Source organism: Culex quinquefasciatus, chromosome 1, assembly GCF_015732765.1.
Source record: "Culex quinquefasciatus strain JHB chromosome 1, VPISU_Cqui_1.0_pri_paternal, whole genome shotgun sequence".
NCBI classification, from domain to species: Eukaryota; Metazoa; Arthropoda; class Insecta; order Diptera; family Culicidae; genus Culex; species Culex quinquefasciatus.
In genome coordinates this window covers 71,224,005-71,249,537 of record NC_051861.1, presented here as the reverse complement: position 1 = coordinate 71,249,537, position 25,533 = coordinate 71,224,005, and the positions used below count along the sequence as shown (strand labels likewise).

General features: G+C 44.9%; 4 protein-coding genes across 11 annotated transcripts in view; all 4 read left to right on the top strand.

Moving 5' to 3' along the window:
• Window positions 1-2,693: 2,693 nt before the first annotated feature.
• On the top strand, window positions 2,694-4,512 carry LOC6034437 (proteasome activator complex subunit 3). The gene is made up of 4 exons (XM_001844701.2): window positions 2,694-2,879; window positions 3,345-3,482; window positions 3,543-3,980; window positions 4,051-4,512. The coding sequence occupies exons 1-4, from the start codon at window positions 2,850-2,852 to the stop codon at window positions 4,192-4,194; spliced, it is 750 nt and encodes a 249-aa protein (XP_001844753.1). The 5' UTR covers window positions 2,694-2,849; the 3' UTR covers window positions 4,195-4,512.
• A 2,779-nt stretch (window positions 4,513-7,291) lies between these two features.
• On the top strand, window positions 7,292-8,628 carry LOC119770332. Its single transcript, XM_038265011.1, has 2 exons — window positions 7,292-7,327; window positions 7,367-8,628. Exon 2 carries the CDS (start codon window positions 7,441-7,443, stop codon window positions 8,626-8,628), a length of 1,188 nt encoding a protein of 395 aa, XP_038120939.1. The 5' UTR covers window positions 7,292-7,327; window positions 7,367-7,440.
• A 165-nt stretch (window positions 8,629-8,793) lies between these two features.
• Window positions 8,794-14,096, top strand: LOC119770330. The gene is made up of 3 exons (XM_038265003.1): window positions 8,794-8,904; window positions 10,221-11,006; window positions 11,049-14,096. Exons 1-3 carry the CDS (start codon window positions 8,794-8,796, stop codon window positions 14,094-14,096), a joined length of 3,945 nt encoding a protein of 1,314 aa, XP_038120931.1.
• A 3,932-nt stretch (window positions 14,097-18,028) lies between these two features.
• Window positions 18,029-25,533, top strand: part of LOC6034436 (integrin alpha-PS1) — a 42,702-nt gene continuing 35,197 nt past the window's right edge. For 3 of the 8 annotated variants that reach the window (XM_038250621.1, XM_038250616.1, XM_038250575.1), the window contains exons 1-2: window positions 18,044-18,165; window positions 21,714-22,173. In XM_038250621.1, the coding sequence (XP_038106549.1) occupies window positions 22,001-22,173 (173 nt within the window). In that variant the 5' untranslated portion in view covers window positions 18,044-18,165; window positions 21,714-22,000. Of the gene's footprint in view, window positions 18,166-20,874; window positions 20,891-21,695; window positions 22,174-25,533 lie in introns of those variants that run through there. The other 5 variants (XM_038250611.1, XM_038250604.1, XM_038250596.1 and 2 more) reach the window with 5 other exon arrangements.

Below are 25,533 nucleotides of genomic sequence, written 5' to 3'. Positions count from 1 at the left end.
TGCTTGGGTGAGTGGTTATTATAATTAAATAATGGCATCATTAGTGCGCTGACCACGCGGACGCGCTGTCCTGTTTTTGCATGCTCTTTTTCATTTCTTTTATGTCGCTGTTTGTGTGCTTGGGTGAGTGGTTATTATAATTAAATAATGGCATCATTAGTGCGCTGACCACGCGGACGCGCTGTCTTGTTTTTGCATGCTCTTTTTCATTTCTTTTATGTCGCTGTTTGTGTGCTTGGGTGAGTGGTTATTATAATTAAATAATGGCATCATTAGTGCGCTGACCACGCGGACGCGCTGTCCTGTTTTTGCATGCTCTTTTTCATTTCTTTTATGTCGCTGTTTGTGTGCATGGGGTGATTGGTTATAATAACTTATTGGACATCATAAGTGCAGTGCTTCAGGGGACGCGCAGTCCTGTTCTTTTCGCGATAATTTTCATCGTAAATGATCGTAAAAATTTATTCAACTCGCATCGATCGATTTTATGAAGAGTAAAGCGTCATTTATTTACTATTTTTGAAATTTGCTCGCGTTATCTAAATTGTAAAAATATACTGATAAGTCCAGCCCATAGCACTACTGCTCGGCTGGCACGCGTTCGATAAAAAAACTTTTAAATGATCAATTATCTATCTTTCCGCAGCCGGCTGCCTAAGATTTAAAATTTTCAACCGATAAACAAAATGCTCATGGTCACATCACTGCCACTCGTGAATCCTGACCTCATACCCATCTACTAACCCCTCAAAACTCATGTGATACTTTGTCGGAGATGCAGTCGATTGGGCGGTCTCTATCACTCAAGTATCGGACTAACATTCCCATCCACTTCCCCGTGACCCTACCACTGGTCGTGGCCGGCGCCGGTATTGATCAGCATGATAGGGGCCTTTGAGAAGTTGCGAAGCGAGGAAAGATAGCTCCCACTTATCTTCCACGGCTCGTGGATGTAACTTCTGGAGGTCCTGGTCAATAACGGAGTAGCAACTGCGGGTGGGCACCTATGCTTATGCTATGCTTATGCTTAAACCGAGCTATATATTGTCCGTTTTTTTCAAAGGTAAACGCCGTGGGGCATTTCAGAATGTGCCATAAACATTGTTGCCAGCGATTTTCTGCACTTTTAGTGCTAGAAAAAACATACCTGGCAGCAATGGCGAGCGATTCGAAGAAGAAGATAAACAAAAACAAAACACGCAGTATGGGATTTGACAGCGCGCATTTGCCAAAAGTGCGGCGCGTCGTTTCGAGGCTGGTATGCCGCGTGTCTTTTTCGGGGATACGCGCAATAGAGCTTTCTAAGCCCGATCTCACACACACTAGCGCAACATTTGTTTTGCTGGCTGGTACAAAATTTAACCTCATTTTTTTCGTGTACGTACACGCACTACACGCGCACGTATATAACTCAATAATGATTTCGTAATTGGGTACTAAAGCCCTATGTCAATTTTTATGTACAACGGTAAAAAACACGATTAAAAACCATTTCTGATCACTTTTTTTTTCATTTTAATGCAAATTTTTTTTTGGCAAGACAACATTTTTTCGATGGATCAACTATGGTCTCCTTGGAACGAACTGTCAAGTAGGAGCTTTTCTGTCAAGAAGGACCGCGAGGCTAATTTTTAAAAATTGATTTAAAAATCCATTTTAAACTCTTTGTGGTCGTACAAAGGGTCATTGTACTCAGAATAATAAGCTTTATCGCTGTAAACTATAATATCAGCAATCTAAGCTTCATTTTAGGACCCAATTGCTACCATGCAAAGTGGGTCTCGTGGCGCAGGGGTAGCGGCTTCGGCTGCCGATCCCGATGATGCTATGAGACGCGGGTTCGATTCCCGCCTTATCCACTGAGCTTCTATCGGATGGTGAAGTAAAACGTCGGTCCCGGTTTCTCCTGTCTCGTCAGAGGCGCTGGAGCAGAAATCCCACGTTAGAGGAAGGCCATGCCCCGGGGGGCGTAGTGCCAATAGTTTCATTTGCTACCATGCAATTTTGTGGAAGCATGGTACATTTTAAAAAGCCAGAGTTAGTGTGGATTTAGCTCGTAGCTGGATTTTCTGGCATCTTCTCACGGTCATTGGAAACGGTCGTGGATAGACCTAGGGGTTCCCAGATGAAGTGAAAAAAATCAATTTATAGAAAAATTATGGATTAAAATTTTGCTTTTTTATCACTTCTCCGACATCAGGAATAATTGTTTGAACATGCTCGCAAATTTTTTATTCGATCGGAATAATATTATTTTTCTTGAAAAAACTTTCATTTTTTATCACATGATCACCCCTAATTCTGGCTCGATGACGCCATCATGCGACCGCGTGCTCCATGGCTATACTATACTATACAGCCTTGCGCGTGCTCCGTTTGTTTGTCAACAAAGCTGCAGCTGGATGGTGAGACGAAGTGAGGACGGAAGAGATTTTGACATTTTTATGCCCGCATCTGGCCTGCCGCCTATTTCGTCGGTCGTTGAGTCGCCGGTCGTTTCCAGCGACCGAGTCCAGCTAGGAACTGATCGTACAATAATTTAATAAGCAGCATTTCTAGCAAATGTTCTTGTCGGGCTTCCAGTGTTGAAAACGTGCAAATCATACCGAAACAGACCCCTCGTTTCAGTCCGACAGGGCTGTTCGGTTGGTCGGTAAAATCGGTATAATGCTTGACAGCGTTGCATTTGTTTGCTGCTGCTTTTGTCCTGACATTAAAAACTGCTCAAGACGACAAAATCGCCGCTGTGCTGCTTCTCGTGATTAAATTTTGGCCGTGATTTGCTGCGTGAAAGTTTAGATTGTACGGAATATTTCTGCGCTAGCTGCATCAAAAACCCTCGCCATACAATGGGAGACGCTGTCGACACCGCCAAGAAGGTAATATGCACGGGATTGTTCCGGTAGAATTCCCGGACAAATGTAGACTACTTCGATCCGAATAGACTCATGGCACGCTTTGGAATTGCAATTTAACCGCAAATGGAACAGAAATAATCATTTTGGCGCTTTTTAGAAGGATTCTGTGTCCTGAAATGACCATTGTTTGCTGTTTTAGAATGTCCCTTTGCATTTCTAGTAAAACTGATCCATATTGCGTAGAAAAAGAAACAACGCAAAAAGTTAGGTTAACACTAGAGTGTTTCACTGTGTTTGTATGAAAATGAAAAATTGACGCGATGCAACTAGATCGATTTTGTCACGTTCTGCGCTCCATGTGTTCGAACTAATGTGAAAATTCAATTTTTAACCGCAAAACAGTAATGAGGGAAACCGCGTGCTAATCATCAAAGCAAACATGTTGTGACATGTTTCATAAAGACTTATCTTGTGTCATCATTTCAGGTCCAAGAGTACAAAGACAACTTGATCAAGAAAGCTGAGGAGTTGATCATTAAAGGGTTTCCGGAGAAAATTGTCAAACTGAACGATTTGCTGTCCACTCCTCAGTTTTCCGAGCGAAGCTTCACCGATGTGTACCAAGTAAGTTTAGGAAAATTCAAGAAATTAGTCGTCTTATTAACATATCTTGTTCGACTGCAGGACCTCAACATTCCAGTGCCCGATCCGATCGAGATTGGTAACGCAGATACGGAGAAAGCCGACGGTGACGAGCCCGGTACAAAGCGCGCCCGCTTGGACTTGCCCAGCGGAACCAAGGTGATGGCTTTGCCGAACGGTCGCGTCGAGTGCAACACGCCCATTTGCGAGCTCATCAAGGTGGTCAAACCGGTCATCCGTACCCTGGTCGAAGATTCCAACTTGCTGAAGATGTGGATTTCCTTCATGATTCCCAAAATCGAGGACGGAAACAACTTTGGCGTTTCGATCCAGGAAGACACTCTCGCCGAGATCCAGTCGGTCGAGACGGAAGCCGCCGCCTTCTTCGACCAGATTTCCAGATACTTTGTTTCCCGGGCAAAAGTTGTTTCCAAAGTAGCCAAGTATCCACACATTGAGGACTATCGTCGTGCCGTAGCGGTAATTTAAAATATTGCCCCGTTCTCGTGGAACTTGTAAACTAACCAATATTTCGCTTATTCTCTTTTAGGAGCTGGACGAAAAGGAATTCCTGAGCTTATGGTTGGTGCTGAGCGAGGTCAGAAATCGCTACTGCTCCCTGCACGACATCGTCATCAAAAACATGGAAAAGTTGAAAAAGCCACGATCCTCCAACGCAGAAAGCCTCTACTAAAGCCAGCGGCAAGATTGGAGTTAAATGTTCTGAATCAAATTACCGACAAGTTGCAGATCCAGCCCAACCAACACACATATTTTTGCCCTTTTATGCGACAGTAATAATAATAATTCCTTGAGAAGAAGCAGCAGCAGCAAAATAAATTTAACATTACTACAGAAGCATACATGTAAGAAGAGGTCCTTCCAACAGTTGGTCGTGTTAAATGACAACAGTCTTTAAGTAGTGCACCACTATCTACCAGTAAAACATTGTATTTGCAAACAATACCATTTCATGCAACATTGATGATAATAAAACAAAAGTTCTATTGGATTCCGCATGGATTCTCCTTTTTTACCTTGAAAGGATGTTAGAAGTCGTAAAACATATTGGCGGCGAGAGTTTCTTTCCAGTCTGGTCCAACATCAAGGCTTTTAAATTCATGATTATGTATGATTTAAAGAAAAATGCTAAGAAATATACATTTTATAATGTCATAACAGAACATAACTTGAATATCACTGCCCTTTTTAAGGTTATCTGCATTGAGCAAACATATCTTAATCTATATTACAAATAAAATGTGGCGGGAATAACTTCGCCCAAATGGAGCAACCGTTTCGGAAGAGCTACACGTGGTAGTTCTGCAAACGCTACGCTTTTTGTGGCGTAGTGAAAGAAACTACCTTTCTCTCCAGTGGAGCAGACCAAAGGTTGAAAAGGTCAACCCATTCGATTCCCAAAATGTTTGGGTTGGTTTCGCCGCTCATAAGAACGTCGCAGTCAAACTCGCCAATTAACGGTATAAGTTTTTCTTGATTCAGAGACGATAGCAGTAGCACTAGAGACCCTAAATAGGGAGACTGGTCGAACATTGCTAAATCGATCTGGCAACGTATGTTTTGAGCTTGCCAACACTGCCAAGTTTTGCTGGGCGTAAAGGCAAATGCTCGTTTGGATACGTCAAACTCGTGTCTGTTTGGGTACGTCAAATTCACTTCGACCAGTCTCTCTATTTAGGGTCCCTAAGTAGCACAACTATTACAGTCTACAACTATTAAATTGTTTGAAAATAGTAAAAATAGTGTTTAAAGAGGATTTACGAGAGGTAGGGATCCTAAATAGGGAGATTGGTCGAAGTGAATTTGACGTACCCAAACAGACACGAGTTTGACGTATCCAAACGAAAACTTATCAGTGTTGCCAAGCTCAAAACATACGTTGCCAGATCGATTTAGAAAATTTAGACCAGTCTCTCTATTTAGGGTCTCTAGGGGGAGTCGAGATTTCCACACTGTTTTTCACGTAGTTTATGGATGGTCCCTTACCAAATCGTGTGAAAACTGTCAAAAATGGAGGTTTGCCCAAACCAATTGAAAACAATCAAATATTCTAATTCTACTTTTGGTGAATTAAGAATAGTTTCCCGAGCAGACGGAAATAACTTGGGAATAACATTTTTTGATATTTGAAAATACTGGGCCAACAACAATTTATGTTATTTATAACAAGATTTGTTATTCGTCGTTATGATTTTTTTCTTATTGGAATGTTATTGTAATAACAGACTAATAACATTTTTAGTTGTTCTTCGAACAAATCTTTATTATTATTTTTTGTTATTTTAACAACTAATCTGATCATCCCAATAACAGTTGGCGGTATTCTTCCATAACAAAAAATGTTATTCCCAAGTGTTTTGGCTTTCAACCAATATCAGACCAATAATAAATTTTGTCATGATAACATAAACTGTTATCAAACCCTTATGCAAAAATGGATTTTTCAAGAAGATTCCATAACACTTTCTGTTATTTTAACAGTATTTGTTATTGAAGTGGCATGAATTTTGTTATTACCGTCTACGCGGGTTTCGTTAGGAGAGACTTTATTAAATTATTTTGATGTTTAATTTTTTAAGTCATTCAGATGTTGAACTGGAGCAAATTGAACTCATACATAGTACCAGAATAACATATTTTAGCATTTATATCAAGCAGATTTTCGAGTACCGCGAAATTGCCGTAAAATTCCAATGTTTTGAAATGGACATGCCGTGAAATTTCAATTTTTGAGCCGTGAAAAATCACTAGCCTTATACATACATAACTCAAAAGCGATGTAATGTATATAAGACATTTATGCGATAAGGGGCAGTTTAGGGTCGATGTGGGGTCATAAGGGGCAGTTTAGGGTCGATGTGGGGTCATACTTAGGCTCAACAATAAAAAATAAGACAACGAACTTGTTTTTTCGTGATTGAAATTTTGCCAACGCCTTCGGATAATCGAGTCTGGACTATATCCTTCGTAGAACACAAATCAAAATGTCAAATCCTAATCCCAAAGTTTATTCTTATAGAAAATTTAATGTACTTTCAGAATATGTACAAATATAGCGGCGTTTTCTTTAGAATTTCCGAATACAACGTTTGCTGATAAACCTGACATTATTTTTGGTCGAAAAAAAAAATCATTATTGTAAAACTCGTTGCATGAACACTTTACGAATTATAGTGCTTAAGTGATACACTCAAAACCCGATGGTTTGACACTAACTGTTGTCAAACGAACGGGGTCACGTTTTAGTTTGACACCCCTTTTACACGGAGTTCACACACACTACTAAACGTTTGTTTTGATAGTGTGCGTGAGCGCCGTGTAAAAAGTGACTGTTTGCCGTAAAATTAGTGTTTTCAATTTAGCGTATAAATCTTTTTTCTATTTTGTTCCCACCTCTACATTATCATCTTGAAATAAAGCTACCTTAAGTTTTTACTTGTCGCTCGCACAGAAAGGACGCGCGTTTTTTCTTCTCTGCCGAAATTTGATGTGAAAAATACAGTCCACTAGAAAATCGCGAAGTTTTTTGAGAACATTTGGTCCTTCAAGGCCGGATCACTGAAGTAGTGTCCGGGAGTGAAAAAAGACGGATTGACCGGTGGGAAAATCCGAATCGAACGTTCACGAGCGAAGTGTTTGCGAGTGAAGGCGTGGGGCGCGGGGCGTAGCACCCACGCGCGAAAAAGGTGCTTTATTCCGGAAGTCAGTGGACGGGCGGCTGTAGAGCAGTCCTAAAAGAAACGTTTGACGGTTCCGGAAGAAAAAAAAGTGCGAAAACCGACCCTTGGGGTCCGCGTGTGAAAAAAGTGCTAAAAAAGACTTCCGGAGTGGTTCGTTGGGCGTAGGAGCCACGCGGCGAGAAAGACTCTTCCGGCTTGGGGCGTAGCATCCATCTTGCGAAAAAAGAGCATGGAAAAGCATGACTCTGCCGCGTACTCCTAAAAGCGGGAAAAGGAAGAAGAAGAACACGCCCAAGAAGAATCCAGAAGTGGAAGAACACGAAAGCGGTGACGACACGGAAAAAGAAGTGACCCCGGTAAAGAAGCAACTGGAAGAGCAGCGTCGGAAGCAGAAAATTCGAGAAATGGAGGAGCAACTCAACGCACTTGTTCGACAGCGGGAGGCGATGGAGAGCAAGCTGAAGCGGTTGCAGACGGCGCTCAAGACCAGCGTGGCTGCGCCGAACCCGAACTTGCGCAACGGACACTTCTTGAAGCAGCAATTAAGCAACGCGAGAGACTGCTTCTCGAAGTTTGGTGAGTACCAGGGTCAAATCCACGCGATGCCTCTGAACGCAGACCAACGAACGCTACACGAAAGAAGCGAGCTGAACTTTGAGACGTTGTACGACAAGGTGTGCATCGATCTCAACGAATACCTCGAGAGACTCGAGAAACCTGGGGTCGCTGCTCTAGTTCCGGCAGCTCCTACCAACGTCGGTGTGCAGCAGGTTCTTCCGCCGTTGAGTGTACCACTCCCGAAGTTCGACGGCACGTTTGAGACATGGTACTCGTTTAAGTCTATGTTCCAGAACATAATGGCACGATACACAAACGAGGCACCATCAATCAAACTGTACCACCTCCGGGACGCACTGATTGGAAGGGCAGCCGGCGTGATTGACCAGGAGATGGTCAATAACAATGACTACGACGCGGCGTGGGCTCTTCTTGAGGAGTTGTATGAGGACAGACGGGCGATCATCGAACGGCACATTGAGAACATCTTCGCCATGCCAAAGATCACCCGCGACAACACCGCCGAGCTTCGAAAAGTGATTGACGTCTGCGTGAAGAACATCGAAGCTCTCAAGAAGTTGAACCTTCCAGCCAACGGACTAGGGGAGCAGATGGTAGTTAGCCTGCTGGTCTCGAGAATGGACAAGGACATGCGCAGAGCATGGGAAGCAAACCAGAAGGCGGGAGAGTTGCCGACCTACGAGGCCACGATCGTGTTCTTGAAGGAGAAGCGCAGAATCGCGGATAAGCTGGAGCAGAACAGTGAAAGTGAAAAAGTGAAACCGCAACGGTCGGTAACAAAAACGAAGACCCTGGTGGTGGCCAGCGAGGGAAGTGTTCAGTGTGCAACCAGGACCATGAAGTGTTAAAGTGTGAACAGTTCAAGCAGAAAAGTGTGAACGAGAGGTACAGCCACTTGCGGAAGCATGGCCTGTGCTTTAATTGTCTGAGGAAGGGGCACCGCACCGATGGGTGCACGTCGACGAACTCGTGCCAGAAGTGCAGCAAGCGGCACCATACCCTGCTTCACACCGATGGGCCAAAGAAGCAAGAACCGGCTGCAAACACGGTGTCAACGGTCAGCGCAGAAGGCCGCACTCAATCCGTTCCACCGGCCACGGCGGGATCGTCCCAGGCTGGCCAAGGTCTGACCACAGAGTAATCCAGAGGGACCAGTCCGAACTAAAGTCATCAAATTTTGTGGCTGCGTTACAGTTGTTGTTGTTGGACTTCGTAACGGTAGCAGGCGTTTCTATTCTCGATGCAGGCGTTACGAAAAAAATCCAAATGATCTAGTAGCAACTTTTAGGTTTCCGTTGTCAACACAAACAAAATCAATTTTCTTTTTAAAACCAGCTCTGATGGTGAGTTGCTTTGCAGTAAATATATATTTTTTTCTAAATTGATTCAAATTCATCTTTCTAGGACACATGATAATCGTGATTTGTGTGACTCCTTTGCATTTTAAACGGAGATTCTGATGGTGGCAATGCTTGTGGCAATGCCAAATCAAAGATCGACAGTCCGGAAAAGCTCCGCTAGAAAAAAATGTTTATTTGTCTGTAAAGTTTGTACGCTGCCTAAAGAAAGGGGGACAAGAAAATTTAAATTTGCAGCAGTGGTAGCGGAAGCGAGCCAGAGAGGAGCACGAGGATAAGCCCTAGAATTGGTTACCTTTCTTTTGTTATGCTGTTCGAAAAGCAATTTCTTGACCCCTTTTTTTGGGAGGTATGAGTGGCACTTTATGTTAAGAGTGGAAATAAAATATGAATGTGACTTTCATGGCTGCAAGTCCTTGTGCTAAAAATGGTTTAATTTCAAAGATTTAAATTAAAAGAATGTGTTGAGATCCGAAGCCCCGACTCCGGTGGAGGCATGGGACCTTGTCATCTCCCCACTTTCTAAATTTAGACCCTTTCCCTTAGCGAGATAGACTGCCTCCATGTGTCCCCACAAATGCCCCCTCATACTCAGTCAGAATTTTGCACCGCTGGTTAATATTCGAAACGGATAACCGGATAACGCAATCTTGCTTCTGATGACGCCCACTTTTTTAATAAAAATATTGATTCTTTGCACTGGGAAATAAATACTATTATTTTGTTGCTCCACATGACAAAGCCAGAGTCAAAGTTGAAAAAAAAACCAGCGCAAACATACCTTTGAAGATTCTATGCAAGCTGTTATATTTTCATGAAAAGAAACTTACTTTCTTAAGAAGTTCAATGAAAACGGATTGAAAAACTCTGGAAACAGTGCGAGGGCAGCAACAAGAATTATAAATTTTAAATTTTCTTGTTGAGTTTGTTGATACGGCAACAACTGTCAAGAAGCTTGGAAACGTAACGCCTCGAATCTTGCCTCGAATCCAGTGAACTGAGATTTAATGGTGTCCTACAGACAGTTTTCCTGAAGGGGGGATGTACCACGATGTACCGCGTAACGCAACCATAAATTAAAGGCCAGTGCGTCCTCTGGATTACTCTGTGGTCTGACACTCTGCACCACATCCGAAGCTCCAAGGAAGCAGACTCTACTCTCGACGGCTGTAGTGCTGGTTTACGGCGCCGGCAGCGTGCCCTACCTGTGTAGGGCGCTGATTGACTCGTGTTCACAGAACCATTTCGTGACCGAGCGCTTCGCCAACCTGTTGGCGAGCAAAAAGGAACGGGCTGATTACCGAGTCAGCGGATTGAACGGGGGAACGACCAGAATCAGTCACCTGGTGCGCGCGATGGTCAAGTCCCGCGTTGGCAACTTTGCTGCCGACCTCGAGCTCCTGGTGGCGCCGAAGATCACTGGCGACGTGCCGGTGAAGACGATCGACATCGCTGGGTGGAACCTGCCACCAGATGTTGAACTTGCGGATCCCAACTTCAACCAGCGAGGCCGGGTTGACATGCTGCTCGGAGCAGGCATATTCTGGGATCTTGTGAAGGCTAAACGAATCACGCTGGCGGCGAACCTCCCATCGCTCAGAGACACGGAACTGGGCTGGGTGGTCGGTGGCGTGATGTCTGAAGGAACACCAGTGATCGCACGTACGTTCTGCACCGTGAACGAAGACGAAGAGCTGAACAAGCTGCTGAACCGGTTTTGGGAGATCGAAGGAGTTGAAGATCTGCGGCGACCGGTGACGTCGACAGCTGAAGAGTGTCTCGAGCACTTCCGGAGCACGTACAGTCGGAAGCCAGACGGGAGGATTGTTGTTCGTCTCCCGTTCAACGAGCGCAAGAGGGACCTGGGCGTGTCACGAGAGATGGCGATCCGTCGGTTCCTGAACCTCTAGCGGCGGCTTGATCAGCAACCCGACCTGAAACAAGAGTACGCCAAGTTTATTCACGAGTACAAGCAGCTTGGACACATGAAGGAAGTCGATGTCGCACCGTCCGAACCACCTGGATCCGCGTACTACCTGCCGCATCACTGCGTCTTGCGGCCCAGCAGTACAACAACGAAGTTGAGAGTCGTGTTTGACGGCTCTGCGAAAACGTCGACTGGAGTGTCCATAAACGACGCGCTGAAGGTTGGCCCTACGGTACAAAACGACCTGCTGTCGATCCTGCTGAACTTCCGCTGCTACCGTTACGTCTTCACCACGGACATCCCGAAGATGTTCCGTCAGATTGAGCTGCACCCCGATGACACGCCGTACCAGCGCATACTTTGGCGTGACGACCGATCGCAGCTGTTAAAGGTGTTCGAACTCAAGACGGTGACTTACGGCCTGGGGTCATCTCCGTTCCACGCGACGATGGCGTTGAACCAGATTGCGGAGGATGGCGAGAAGGAGTTCCCGTTGGCCTCGGCGGCATTGAAGAAATCGTTCTACGTGGACGACGGACTCTGCGGAGCGCAGAGTGTGGAAGCAGCCCGATTGCTGAGTCGAGACTTGCGCAAGCTGCTGAACACCGGCGGCTTCGACGCGCACAAATGGTGCGCAAACGATCCAGCGATTCTCGAGGAAGTCCCGGAGATCCTCTGGGGAACAACGTTCGACTTGAAGGACGCGGCTGCCAAGTCGGTCGTGAAGACGCTGGGTGTGGCGTGGAACGCGTCGCAGGACTGGTTCACCTTCACCGTGCTGCCCCCCGAGGAGGAGACGAAGCCGCTGACGCGGCAGAAGGTGCTCAGCGAAATTGCCAAATTCTTTGATCCACTTGGCCTGGCTGGTCCGGTGGTGACAACTGCGAAGCTGATCTTGCGGAAGGTCGGCACGTTGAAGAACATCGGCTGGCTTGACCCGGTTCCGGATAGTGTGGCCAACGAGTGGCGTCGATTCCGGGAGCAGCTGCCTGCACTGAACGACTTTCGGGTCTCCCGGTGGGTCTACGACGAAAGAGCAGAACGCGTGGAACTCCACGGTTATTCCGATGCGTCGGACGATGCGTACGGCGCGAGCGTGTACGCACGCAACATTTACCCGGATGGCGATATCACGATGCGGCTGATTTGCAGCAAGTCAAAGCTCCTCCCGAAGAAGGTCAAGAACGTCCCGAAAGAAATCAGCACTCCAAAGGGCGAACTTGAGGGTGCGCTGCTTCTCGCTGAACTGGTTGACAAGCTGGTAAACGCCGTCGATGTTTGCTTCGATTCGGTGAACTTTTGGTGCGACTCGCAAGTGGTGCTGAGCTGGATCGCGAAGAAGCCCGACCTGGAACTGTTTATGGCCAACAGAGTGAGGAAAATCCAGCAGCTGACCAGCAAGTACCGGTGGGGATACATTCCGACGGATGACAATCCTGCCGACCTGATTTCGAGAGGCGTGATGCCCCAGAACCTGATCAAGCGGGAGATTTGGAAGGACGGGCCGGTGTCGATGAACAGTCGCACTATCGAGATAGTGCAGCCCCCTCTTCTCGACGGCGCAGAACTTCCAGGATTGCGATCCACGAAGTGTCTGGCGCTAGCGGCGCCGATTGAACGATTGCGGATCTTTGACAAGCTCGGGGATTTCCGTCGACTGCTGCGCAGCATGAGCATTGTGGTGCGGTTTGCGAACTACATCATCTCAAGAAGGAAGGTTGTGGTAAAGGGCCTGCCGACGAGCGAGGAGCGCGCGGCGGCGCAGAAGCTAATCTTGCGCTTGGTGCAACGAGAGGCGTTCCACACCGAGCTGCTGGCGTTGAAGGAGAACCACTCGCACCGTTTGCGAGGACTGAACCCGTTCATCGATCCTGACGACGGCCTTCTGAGAGTTGGCGGTCGAATCAAACAAGCTTTCGTGCCGTACGACAGCCGGCACCAGATCCTGATGCCTGCCAAGCACCCTGTCACGGAATCGTTTATCCGCTACGAGCACGTGAAGAACCTCCACGTGGGCCAGAAGGGCCTGCTTGCGCTGATACGCCAACGCTTTTGGCCGATGAACGTCAAGACGACTATCCGGAAGGTGATTCGAGGGTGCGTGACGTGCTTCCGAGTTAATCCAATGAAGACGGCCCAGCTGATGGGAGACCTCCCGTCCTACCGAGTACAACCGGCCCCTGCGTTCTTCCACACCGGTGTCGATTTCGCAGGACCGTTTCTGATCAAGTCGCTGACCGCAGCACGAAGGCCGATGATGACGAAGGGGTACGTGTCCCTCTTCGTGTGTATGAGCACGCGAGCTATACACCTGGAGCTGGTCTCAAGTCTCACGACGGATGCCTTCCTCGCCGCCTTGCGGCGGTTCACTGGACGTCGAGGCCTGGTGAACAAGATGCACTCCGACAACGCAACCAACTTCGTTGGGTCGGAGACCGAGCTCGAGCGACTGGCCAAGTTGTTCGCCGAGGAGCAGCACATCGAAAGGGTGGAGGAGTTCTGCAGCAGCCACGGAATCACCTGGAGCTTCATCCCGCCGCGCAGCCCGCACTTCGGTGGGATCTGGGAAGCTGGGGTGAAATCGGTCAAGCATCATCTAAAACGAGTAGTAGGCAACCAGAAACTCACCTTCGAAGAGCTGACTACCGTGCTGGTGCAAATTGAAGCCGTGCTGAATTCGCGGCCCTTGACGCCGTGCTCGGACGACCCGAACGATTTGACCGCAGTGACTCCAGCACACTTTTTGATCGGGCGAGAGATGCGCGCGGTTCCCGAGCCGTCCTATCTCCACCTGAAGCAGTCGGCGCTGTCCCGCTGGCAACACGTGCAGGCAATGCAGCAGCAGTTCTGGAAGCGGTGGATTGCGGAGTATTTGCCGGAGCTGCAGAACCGCCAAAAGTGGTTCAAAAACACCAAGATCCAGCCGGGCGCTTTGGTGCTGATCAGCGACCCGAACGCTCCGCCGATGCAGTGGCAACTTGGTCGAATCATCGCGCTGCATCCCGGAAAGACGACGTCACCAGGGTGGTGACACTACGAACGGCGAAGGGCGAGTGCAAGCGAGGCGTGACGGAGATTTGCCTGCTTCCGCTGGACCAGGAGCCGACCGAGGAGGATTGAAATGCGGACGTGCATTTCAACGTGGGGAGGATGTTTGCCGTAAAATTAGTGTTTTCAATTTAGCGTATAAATCTTTTTCTATTTTGTTCCCACCTCTACATTATCATCTTGAAATAAAGCTACCTTAAGTTTTTACTTGTCGCTCGCACAGAAAGGACGCGCGTTTTTTCTTCTCTGCCGAAATTTGATGTGAAAAATACAGTCCACTAGAAAATCGCGAAGTTTTTTTAGAACAGTGACAGTTCGTCACTTTTTAGTTTGACATTGACCAACCAACGGGGTACAAACTAAAAAAGTGTCAAACGAAAAAGTGACCAACCACCGGGGGTTGAGTGTATTTGTTTTTAACCCTTACAGTCCGAACGTCTGATGCGAGATACCGAAAAAACATTAAAAATGCTGTATCTTTGGCATCTTTTGACCAAATAAGTTCGTTCACCCCTCAAAAGAACCGGACAAATCTCTATTTTCAGAATCTACAAAGAAATCCGGAATCGGTCACTTGGCCACGGAGATATTCCGGAACCTAGTGGGGTAGGTTTTTGTCCGGGTATGCAACCCAATCTACAAATCATGATTATTATCATAAATTCTTCAAAAAAACCATCCCAATTTGCTCCAAGACCTGTTCTAGACATATAAGGCATATTCCTTTGATCCCGGACCATCGGATATGAATTGGCCACCCTTCCGGAACCGACTACACAGGAACGGATGTCGAATTCTACATCAAGTCTAATATGGCTTCCGACATGTCAAACGGCACTAAATTTGGCTCAGGAAATCAAATTTGACATCCTCAGTACGTTCTGGTGCCATTTGGCTACCCTTCCACCAACCCGGAATATCCGTAACATGGTTCCGATGGACCAATTTCGGTAATTTCACGAGCACACTTTCCGACATGTCAAACAACACTGAATTTTGCTCAGGAACTCAAATTTGACATCCTCATTACGATCTGGTGCCATTTGGCCAGCCTGCCATCAACCCGGAATATCCGTAACATGGTTCCGGTGGACCAATTTCGGTAATTTCACAAGTACACTTTCCGACATGTCAAACAACACTGATTTTTGCTCAGGAACTCAAATTTGACATCCTCATGACGATTTGGTGCCATTTGGCCACTCTGCCACCAAACCGGAATATCCGTAACATGGTTCCGGTGGACCAATTTCGGTAATTTCACGAGCACACTTTCCGACATGTCAAACAACACTGATTTTTGCTCAGGAACTCGAATTTGACATCCTCATTACGATCTGGTGCCATTTGGCCACCCTGCCACCAACCCGGAATATCCGTAACATGGTTCCGATGGACCAATTTCGGTAATTTCACGAGCACACTTTCCGACTTGTCAAACGGCACTGATTTTTGCTCAAGAACTCAAATTTGACATCCTCATTACGATCTGGTGCCATTTGGCCACCCTGCCACCAACCCGGAATATCCGTAACATGATTCCGGTGGACCAATTTCGGTAATTTCACGAGCACACTTTCCGACATGTCAAACAACACTGATTTTGGCTCAGGAACTCAAATTTGACATCCTCATTACGATCTGGTGCCATTTGGCCACCCTGTCACCAACCCGGAATATACGTAACATGGTTCCGATGGACCAATTTCGGTAATTTCACAAGGGTACTTTCCGATATGTCAAACAACACTGTTTTTTGCTCAGGAACTCAAATTTGACATCCACATTACGATCTGGTGCCATTTGGCCACCCTGCCATCAACCCGGAATATCCGGAAAAAATGGTTCCGGTGGACCAATTTCGGTAATTGACAAATCGGAAAGTATCCGTAAATTGGTCCATTAGAACCTTGTTACGGACAATCCGGGTTGGTGGCAGGCCAAATGGCACCAGAACGTACTGAGGATGTCAAATTTGAGTTCTGAGCCAAATTCAGTGTTGTTTGACATGTCGAAAAGTGCTCGTGAAATTGGTCCACCGGAACCATGTTACGGATATTCCGGTGGTGGCAGGGGTAAATGGCACCAGATCGTAATGAAGATGTCAAATTTGAGTTCCTGAGCAAATATCAGTGTTGTTTGACATGTCGGAAAGTGTACTTGTAAAATTACCGAAATTGTCCATCGGAACCATGTTACGGATATTCCGGGTTGATGGCAGGGTGGCTAATGGCATCAGAACGTACTGAGGATGTTAAATTTGAGTTTCTGGGCAAAAATCAGTGTTGTTTGACATATCGGAAGGTACACTTGTGAAATTACCGCAAATGGTCCATCGGAACCATGTTACGGATATTCCGGTTGGTGGCAGGGGCAAATGGCACCAGATCGTAATGAGGATGTCAAATTTGAGTTCCTGAGCAAAAATCAGTGTTGTTTGACATGTCGGAAAGTGTGCTCGTGAAATTACCGAAATGGTCCACCGGAATCATGTTACGGATATTCCGGGTTGGTGGCAGGGTGGCCAAATGGCACCAGATCGTAATGAGGATGTCAAATTTGAGTTCCTGAGCAAAAATCAGTGTTGTTTGACATGTCGGAAAGTATGCTCGTAAAATTACCGAAATTGGTCCACCGGAACCATGTTACGGATATTCCGGTTTTGTCGCAGAGTGGCCAAATGGCACCAAATCGTCATGAGGATGTCAAATTTGAGTTCCTGAGCAAAAATCAGTGTTGTTTGACATGTCGGAAAGTGTACTTGTGAAATTACCGAAATTGGTCCACCGGAACCATGTTACGGATATTCCGGTTGATGGCAGGGTGGCCAAATGGCACCAGATCGTAATGAGGATGTCAAATTTGAGTTCCTGAGCCAAAATCAGTGTTGTTTGACATGTCGGAAAGTGTGCTCGTGAAATTACCGAAATTGGTCCATCGGAACCATGTTACGGATATTCCGGGTTGGTGGCAGGGTGGCCAAATGGCACCAGAACGTACTGAGGATGTCAAATTTGATTTCCTGAGCCAAATTTAGTGCCGTTTGACATGTCGGAAGCCATATTAGACTTGATGTAGAATTCGACATCCGTTCCTGTGTAGTCGGTTCCGGAAAGGTGGCCAATTCATATCCGATGGTCCGGGATCAAAGGAATATGCCTTATATGTCCAGAACAGGTCTTGGAGCAAATTGGGATGGTTTTTGAAGAATTTATGATAATAATCATGATTTGTAGATTGGGTTGCATACCCGGACAAAAACCTACCCCACTAGGTTCCGGAATATCTCCGTGGTCAAGTGACCGATTCCGGATTTCTTTGTAGATTCTGAAAATAGAGATTTGTCCGGTTCTTTTGAGGGGTGAACGAACTTATTTGGTCAAAAGAGGCCAAAGATACAGCATTTTTAAGGTTTTTTCGGTATCTCGCATCAGACGTTCGGACTGTAAGGGTTAATCTTATCTTACACTGACCTACAAAAAATTGACACCAACCAACTTACTAACATTGGAGAAAATACCTCGGAAAAAACATTCGGCCCTGTCTAATTATTTTTGAAAAATTCAAAGTGCACGTGTTGCTGGGTACCCCAAACTTCATGCTTCCTCGAGTTGAGCCTGCGCAGAGATTTTGTTGGTTGGTGTTATTAATTATAGCTTTAGTTAAACTTAAAACATAGTGAACATCCCAATCCATACAGCATAACTTCACACTCAACACTTAATCGTCCATAAACGCTTTATGTTTGTCTGGCGCAACATAAAATCATCCCATACGCGCCGGAGAATAAGTTAAAAAAGAGTCCTCCACTCGCTCACAATCATCAACCAAACCACGATTCTCTCTCATCGTTCTTCATTCACTTGGTTTAGTGTGCTGCCGGCACGGTTCGTCGTCGTAGATTTGCTCCATTCAGTAAGTCGTTGTACGCCGAGCCGAAAAGTCGTGTTACGCCTCGCGTTCCGTCCTTTGCGCGTGTAGGATTACGTTTGGTTTGGAGCCACCACGACCCCCTCCTGCCCTCCCCACACTATTTTTTTGTTTTTATACGGGTATACATTTTTTTATTGTTGTTGCTGTTGTTAGTGTTATGTTTTGTTCGTCTTTCTCTCTCTCTGGATGTGTGTAATTTACTGAAGACGCGGAGTTTGCTAGTGTTTTATCAAGTGTGTTCAAACGCCGAAGTAGGCTTAGCAGCGCACCACACAGACACGTGTGAAGGCTCCCCACAATCAAGCGCGTGGCGCATAAGCAGTATTGGTCGCGAGCTACTTGGATGTACACAGGGGAGCAGGGATGGAATGCGCCTCTTGTATTCGAAACAGGAATTAATTAAACTTTGAAGAACCGGTGAATTAACTTACTTAATGTATTTCGTCACGTGGAGCGGTGACACGATAAGAAGACCTTCGCTCTGTCTCCGCGTGTTCTGTTATTTGTGCATGAAAGCGATTGATAAAAAGTGCCGAGGGAGCCTATCGTAAAGAAGAGAATTATGTAATTTTTATTCTCCCGATATGAAGGCATTCTTCTGATAATGGTACAAGTTGGTGGGTCACCACCAAGATCCAAGAAAGAGAGAGAAACCGGGTTGAATGATAATAGTGTGACACACATTGCCTTAACAGTGCCAGCGTATTTTTTTTCTGTCCGCGAGAGGAGAAACTTGAAGAGGGCTTGACACACATTCTGACACCGGCGAAGGAATTCCGACCCCCAGGACTCATCGCTTATATATGCATCAGAAAAGTATTGGAAATTGTTTAAAAGTCACTTGGCATATCACACTCAGGCAAACAGCTTGCAACAAACAACGTCACTCATAAAAGTGTGCTGCAGCCATGGCGATTAAGCCGCACCCGCCGCGACGCGATTCCAAGTGTCTCGGGTCGAAAAGTGTCCGTGTGTTCGTTCATTAATCTTTTTTCAGCGGCTGGCGTAGTCATCGCTGCCTGAATGAAGGGTTCACAGATTGCTTGCGCGGTCAATCAATCGACACTATCGAGCGATGGCGCTTACATAGTTCCTGTATTAGTTTGGTTTATCAGGAAAGAAAAAAAATACAAATTCTTCCGAAACATATAGAAATATGATACATCAATAATCCGTAGTACAAGAGAATTTGGTAGTTAAAAACAATAACTTTATTTTTTAAGTTAACAAAAAATGAGAAAAATCTTTAGATAATTTCATGATTCAAAATGCAAAACATTTCCACCTGCACCTTATCTTCAAATCTTAGTTGATGTTTTAAATAACATTGCTAATCGTATTGTTTTCAAACACACTCAAACGAGGGGCGCGACAATAGTAAGAAATTAAATTATTTAATTAATTAACGGCAGAAATTAAATACATTAACGATTGTTTACGATCAAAACATCGCCACCTCTCCTTACACTACATTGATTTGACAGTTTGACACCGCGCGTGTTTGTTGTTTTTAGTGCAAAATTTGCGTTCTCGAAGAGCAGGTCGAGCAACAAAGTGCAAGCGCAGCACAGGCGAACCGGAAAAGTACGCAGCGCTATCCAGGGTGGTAAACAGGACGTGCTGGACGATATCGAAGCTGGCCCAGGCGGAAGATTTATTGGAGAAGGCCATCATGTGGCACATTGAGACACACCTGGATGCTGCGTTTGCTCCTCGACTCCAATTCTTCCTATGGGCCACATATTTCGGCAAAAATGGTCCTACGCGGCCCACCAGAAGTGGTTTCCCCTGATGTTGCGCTACCGTTGCCACCCTCATCACTGCCGAGTCTTCGACCTCCATTAGACCCGTGACGACCTCCATCACCCGGCGGAAAAGCAATCGCCGGTTGAACGTAATGAGGACTCTTTCCGGGAACAGAATGTTGTATATTTGTTCACATCCAGCTTATGCACCAAAGTCCTTAGCGACCGGCAATGTGGCATTTTTGTTCCAGACCAAGGGGCCGACCTAGGAGGGGGAGGGGCAAAGGTCCCGAGCCCCCCCCCCATTTTGACCCTTTCCTTGGCGAGTAGGCTGCCCTCCAATTTGCCCCCCCATACTCAGTCGGAACTCGGCGCTGCTGTTCCAGACACTTCAAGAAATGACCAACTCAACACGGTTCCAGAATTGATACGATTTTTGTTGAAATAAATGAAACAACAGAGTTGAGTTATTTTATTTGTATATTTTCAATCAAATCTACCAAAAAGTCATCACCTAACTAAATGCCACTCCAAAAAACTAACCCTGGTAATGTTTGCTCTTCATTGGACCCCGGTCCTAAACCTGCGAGCGTTAAAGCGGCCAGCTACATGAATCATTTGGCGGACCAAGCGTAAATGCACAGGATTTCATTTCCTCCGGTGCCGGCTTGTTGAAGGCATCGCTGTCACAAGCCACCACCAGCTGCAACGAAATATTGGTAGTGTCCGACGTCTGATCTTGCGTCTGATTGTTGTTTTTAGACTTGAACTGCATCCTGCAAGGCGCATCGCAGGATCTTCGTAATCGATGAAACCGCACTTTTGCCGCTTTTTGATTTGCTACTGGCCGTTGTAATCGAATTCTGCCGGCTTCAACTCTTTTCCGCCTATGGCACGTTTACACCGTCCTGCTCCAGAATCTTCTCCGCATCTTTCTTTTTTATCCAACGCGACCAAGAATGTCTAGAACTTAGCGGTTTATCGAAATATTCGATCTTACAATAATTAACAAGTTCATTTTTTAACAAGCGCGAAACCAAAACAAACTTGACAGCCGAGCGCGAAAGAGACACGAAGCCAACCAATGTTTTCAAAGCAGGTGAGGCGCTGTCAAATCTCAAATGACATGAAGAATTTAATTCCCTAATGTATTAAATACCAAAAATTAATATATTAAGGCCTTTGTCACGCCCCTCGCACTCAAACCCCGATGGTTTGATTCCAACTGATGTCAAACGAGCGGGTCACTTTTTAGTTTGACACCCATTGTACATGGAGTTCACACACACTACCAAACGTTTGTTTTGATAGGGTGCGTGAGCGCCGTGTAAAAAGTGACAGTTCGTCTCTGATCAACCAACGGGGTACCAACTAAATAAGTGTCAAACGAAAAAGTGACCAACCACCGGGGGTTGAGTGTATAGGTTTGCGTTTATCAAATGAAACGCAAAACTAGGGGATTTTTTTGTTTTCGAATTCGCAAATTATATTTTTTAATTTGAGCTGCTGTTGAAAACATAAATTTTGTGAAAAGTGATGAAACTTAAGAGTTAAAATCTATGTTTTTCATAAACCATGTTTAGAGGTAATTCTCATTGTTTGGCAGGTTAATGTGTTGTTTCGCACCATTTGAACAAATTATCTTGGCAAAACATTTGTTGGAAATTGCACATTTCATAGAGAGCGTTGAAAACGCCCGTTTTTGAAATGTTTGATTTGTCAATATTTGGTACTCGATGTCATTGCCTGCCGTTTCCCTATGTCGGTGCATATATTTAATAGTTTTCCTGTTTCTTTGGGTACGAAAATAACGAGAAAAATCCTTAGAATAATCTATTTAAACTCATGACTCAAAATGCAAAATATTTCAAGTGCCTCAAATTTATTACCTTCCACTAAGAAAGTTTTGAATCTCCCACTAGAGAATAAATAGTTCGTTCTTTGTTCGCGTTCAAAGAGGTGTGGTGAAGCATCCCAGAGTTCAGTGCTACTGATTTCCGCCCACAAGTGAATAGCAATCTCTGTATGTGTATGTGAGTGTGCACGGGGCTGCAAATGCCAGAAGATGCTCGTCGAAATGTTGTAAAAATAGCGAATCTGAAGCGATATCTGAAGAGAGCGAGCCGTTCGATTGAATTATTGGGTGCTGCGCTGAGGCGCATACTTGCAAAAACCAAAGTGAAGAACCGGGTGCCGGGGTTCAGCAATAATGGTGGACGGAGTAGTGGCAGTGGTGCTGGCAGTGCTGTCCATTTCCGCCGTAGTGTGCTTCAACTTTGAAACGCGACTTCCCATCGTCAAGTATGGAGCGACCAACACCTACTTTGGATATTCGGTAGCATCCCATACCGAAAAACTACGAAACGGTGACAAAAATAGCTGGTAAGTGTCTGTCCCATTGGTCAAATTACATCATTTTACTTGGCAAATGCCAAATCTGAGGCTTGCTATCAGCGCATAAGAAATGATAAAAGAAATTCACCTCTATCTAAACGAAGCGATAACGCGGCTGGCGCTCTCGACCAAATACCCCACCATATGGACATCGTAGTAGACCATGACAAGATTTTCGGTATCCACTAACCACCTATCATAGTAGCTCAGCATGTTGAATAATGTTGACTGAGTATGACGTAGCGTTAACCTTCGGATGTCAACTCCTAAACATTGAGTGATTGGCATCGTGGACGGATCTTGACTGACTTGTATTTTGGGGTTTTGAAATGCATATCTTTTAAAACTTGGCTGGGATCTCAACAGTAGAAAAATATTAATATTTGATATAACATTGTGTTTCTCAAGTGTTTCTCTAATCCGTTTCTTAATAGGTTTTAAGACTTCTGTTCAACACGCAGAAATCTTGTTTATTTTGCGATCAACGGCGCCAGTTTAAAAAGCCTTCGCAATGTTTCGTAAAGTACCACTTGAAAACAATGTTGCTTAATCCAGTGGTTCTCTACCATTCCTGTCAGACAAATGTAAAAAAAAAAAATGTTTTAGACATACTACAAAACGCATCGAAATGTTATTTTATTTTTCATAAGACCAAACCACTCACGCGGTTGATGCCTTCATCATTCTCAGAAGTATTTTCAAAAATATGACCCAAAAATCAAGTGTCTATAACTTCAGGTAGGGTTGCCAGATCTTTTATAAAACCCTGGATGTATTCACTTTTTAATTTTTTTTTCAAGGCGCTCAATTATTTTTTGTGAATGATTTTTTTATGAGTTTGATACAAGTTGAACAAGCTTTGTTGAAATGCTGCCAGGAACGTAGAACAGTCAATATAACTTGTCAGTTTCTACCGATGGCACTGCCCAGCAATAAATGAGATGTGAAAATATTTATATGCCCTACAATAAATATTTATAGACGTGTGACCTTCGGAACACTTGTTGCTGCTAAACCATTTTGAACCTCCCTCCCTCGTTCAAATGGTTCGACGGTTTGGTACCTGCTCTCTCGGTACAAACTCAGTGAACAAAATTTATATTATTATTTCCATACCTCTAACACAACATTTTCAAAAGAAACACAAATAATCTCGAATGAGAAGGTGCAAAAACGAACCCAAGTGAATACAGATTTTTGCCATTGCATTGTCGTGTTCTTCGTCCAGTTGATTTGTGCTTGGACAAGTGGGGTTTTTAGCACTTGTGAAAAGACGAAAAATTTGCATTCTTGTTCGTAACTGCTGTTCCCAAAAACGCCAACAAAGTTTCAAATTTAGCAACGTGTTAACATACGCGCCACGCCACGCCGCCAGCGCAAACAAATTCGTTGACCTATGCTCATTTTTCATTCACATTTAATTATTTTTATGGGGCCTTCTCAATTGATGCTCACGTTTCGCCCAATTTGTAAAAAAAAATACCCAGCCGAAAGGCGATCCACCCTGATGACGGGGAGGGCCGGTGATATAGAAAAGCGATACGAGGCTGGCGGAAAAGATAGCAAAAAGTGAACTACCGTCAAGACTACCGTAGTTGGAAGAGAAATTGAAAATGATTTTTTTTGGAGATCGGCAGAAAAATAATATTACTGAAATTAATTATTTTCCAATATAGCGTAGTTTTTTTTTAAATCAAATCTTTATTGATTTATTGCTGTCTTATTCAAAATTCTGTATTTTCGATTCTAATCGTGAAATAAAAATCGAGTTCTTATCGAAAAAGATCAAAACCAAGCCAGTGATTATCTCGCTTTTCAACCAACTAATGATGCTCTGGCTACTCAGTTTGTTATTAGCACTCACAAGAGAGTATCTTTATTAGGAGTTTATAAATACCAACGAAATTATGATATATTCACGTAAATTAAATTTTTCAATCAATAACTAATTTGAATAAATTTACCAATCTTAGTTGAAATTATCAAAATTTTCATGAAAAATGTGTTCAAACGAAATCCCCGAATCTCAAGTCCAGCACCAGTCTTTTCGTTGACCAATAAAAATCAAACTAAAGAGGGTGTATCTCTGCTGCTGTTGTCGATAATAGTAATAATAATATAGTGGTCACCAAACTGTTTGCCCAAGTCATTCAGACTTCCTGGTCCGGGGTTTGGTCCGGTCAGCTGCTGGGCTACCAACCGTGTACACACACAAAAGGACGCATCGCATCACGCAGCAGGCCGTGCCCATTAGAGGACGACAAAACAGCTCTGCTGCTGCTGCGAAGAGTGAAGTGAAGCAGTTCCTGGGAATCGTAAATATTTGCACAGTGTGTCGAAAGTTGCCTCTCATACCTTGGCGTTTGACCTTTCTTGCGGTGGCCGTCGGATTTATCATGCGGGCGAACCTAAAAAGTTGATTGATCGGTGTTTTTAGGAAAGTCAATTTGGAAATAATTCTTGGTGGTTCCAAAGACTTAAAATATTTGTGGTTGCTGCGTTTTATTTTTCTTCAACCAATTTCATGGCATCGCCATGATCGAGACCCTAATGACAGTGCAATGAATTACGGGAATGGTACCGATTGCCCAGGGAGAGGTCAAACGATCCCTTCATGGTAATCAAATAACTAAGGATTAAGTTCATTGTTCAATTGCAGCTGGCTTTCGAAATCGAGTGGACAAACTTGGCCGGGCCAGATGATAAATTACCCTCATCGGAAACCAATCGGTCCCAGTATGCTGCGGACATGATCAAAACAATGGAAGAATTAACACAATTTCAGCACATCTGTTGCCATATCTACGCTTTACGCACGTTGGCAATGCTAACCTGGATCCATGCAAGCCGGGACGCCGTGCGTGATGCATAGAAAACAATTTAATCTTTGATCGCCCTGTCTGATGCTGGGGCAGACTGTAACTTCCTCTCTCACTCTTTTGCTGTTCGTCGCTTATTTAGTGTACGCTCTGTACATATTTTATTTTTACCTTTACAACTACCTGATGCTCTTCTCTCCCCCGCGGAGATGCTCAAAAAGTGAACGATACGAATCAGACAAACAGAAAAAAACAACGAGGAAACCAGAAACCACTTTGCGCATACAAAGACACCACCACTCCACACACCTTCGAGCCGGTTTATAGCCTTTTTCGAGCAAGAAATCTGTTGAACTTGAAAGATATGAAAGCAGCGCAGACGAAGATCAGCGGAAACAAGGTGAATCGTTCATACAAAAATACTCAAACATACACACACATAGGTGGACGTGAGCTCTCTCGTCTCGTATACGTACGTGGTGGAAGAAGCTGGTGAAAACAAAAAAAAACGACAACGCTCAGCCATGAT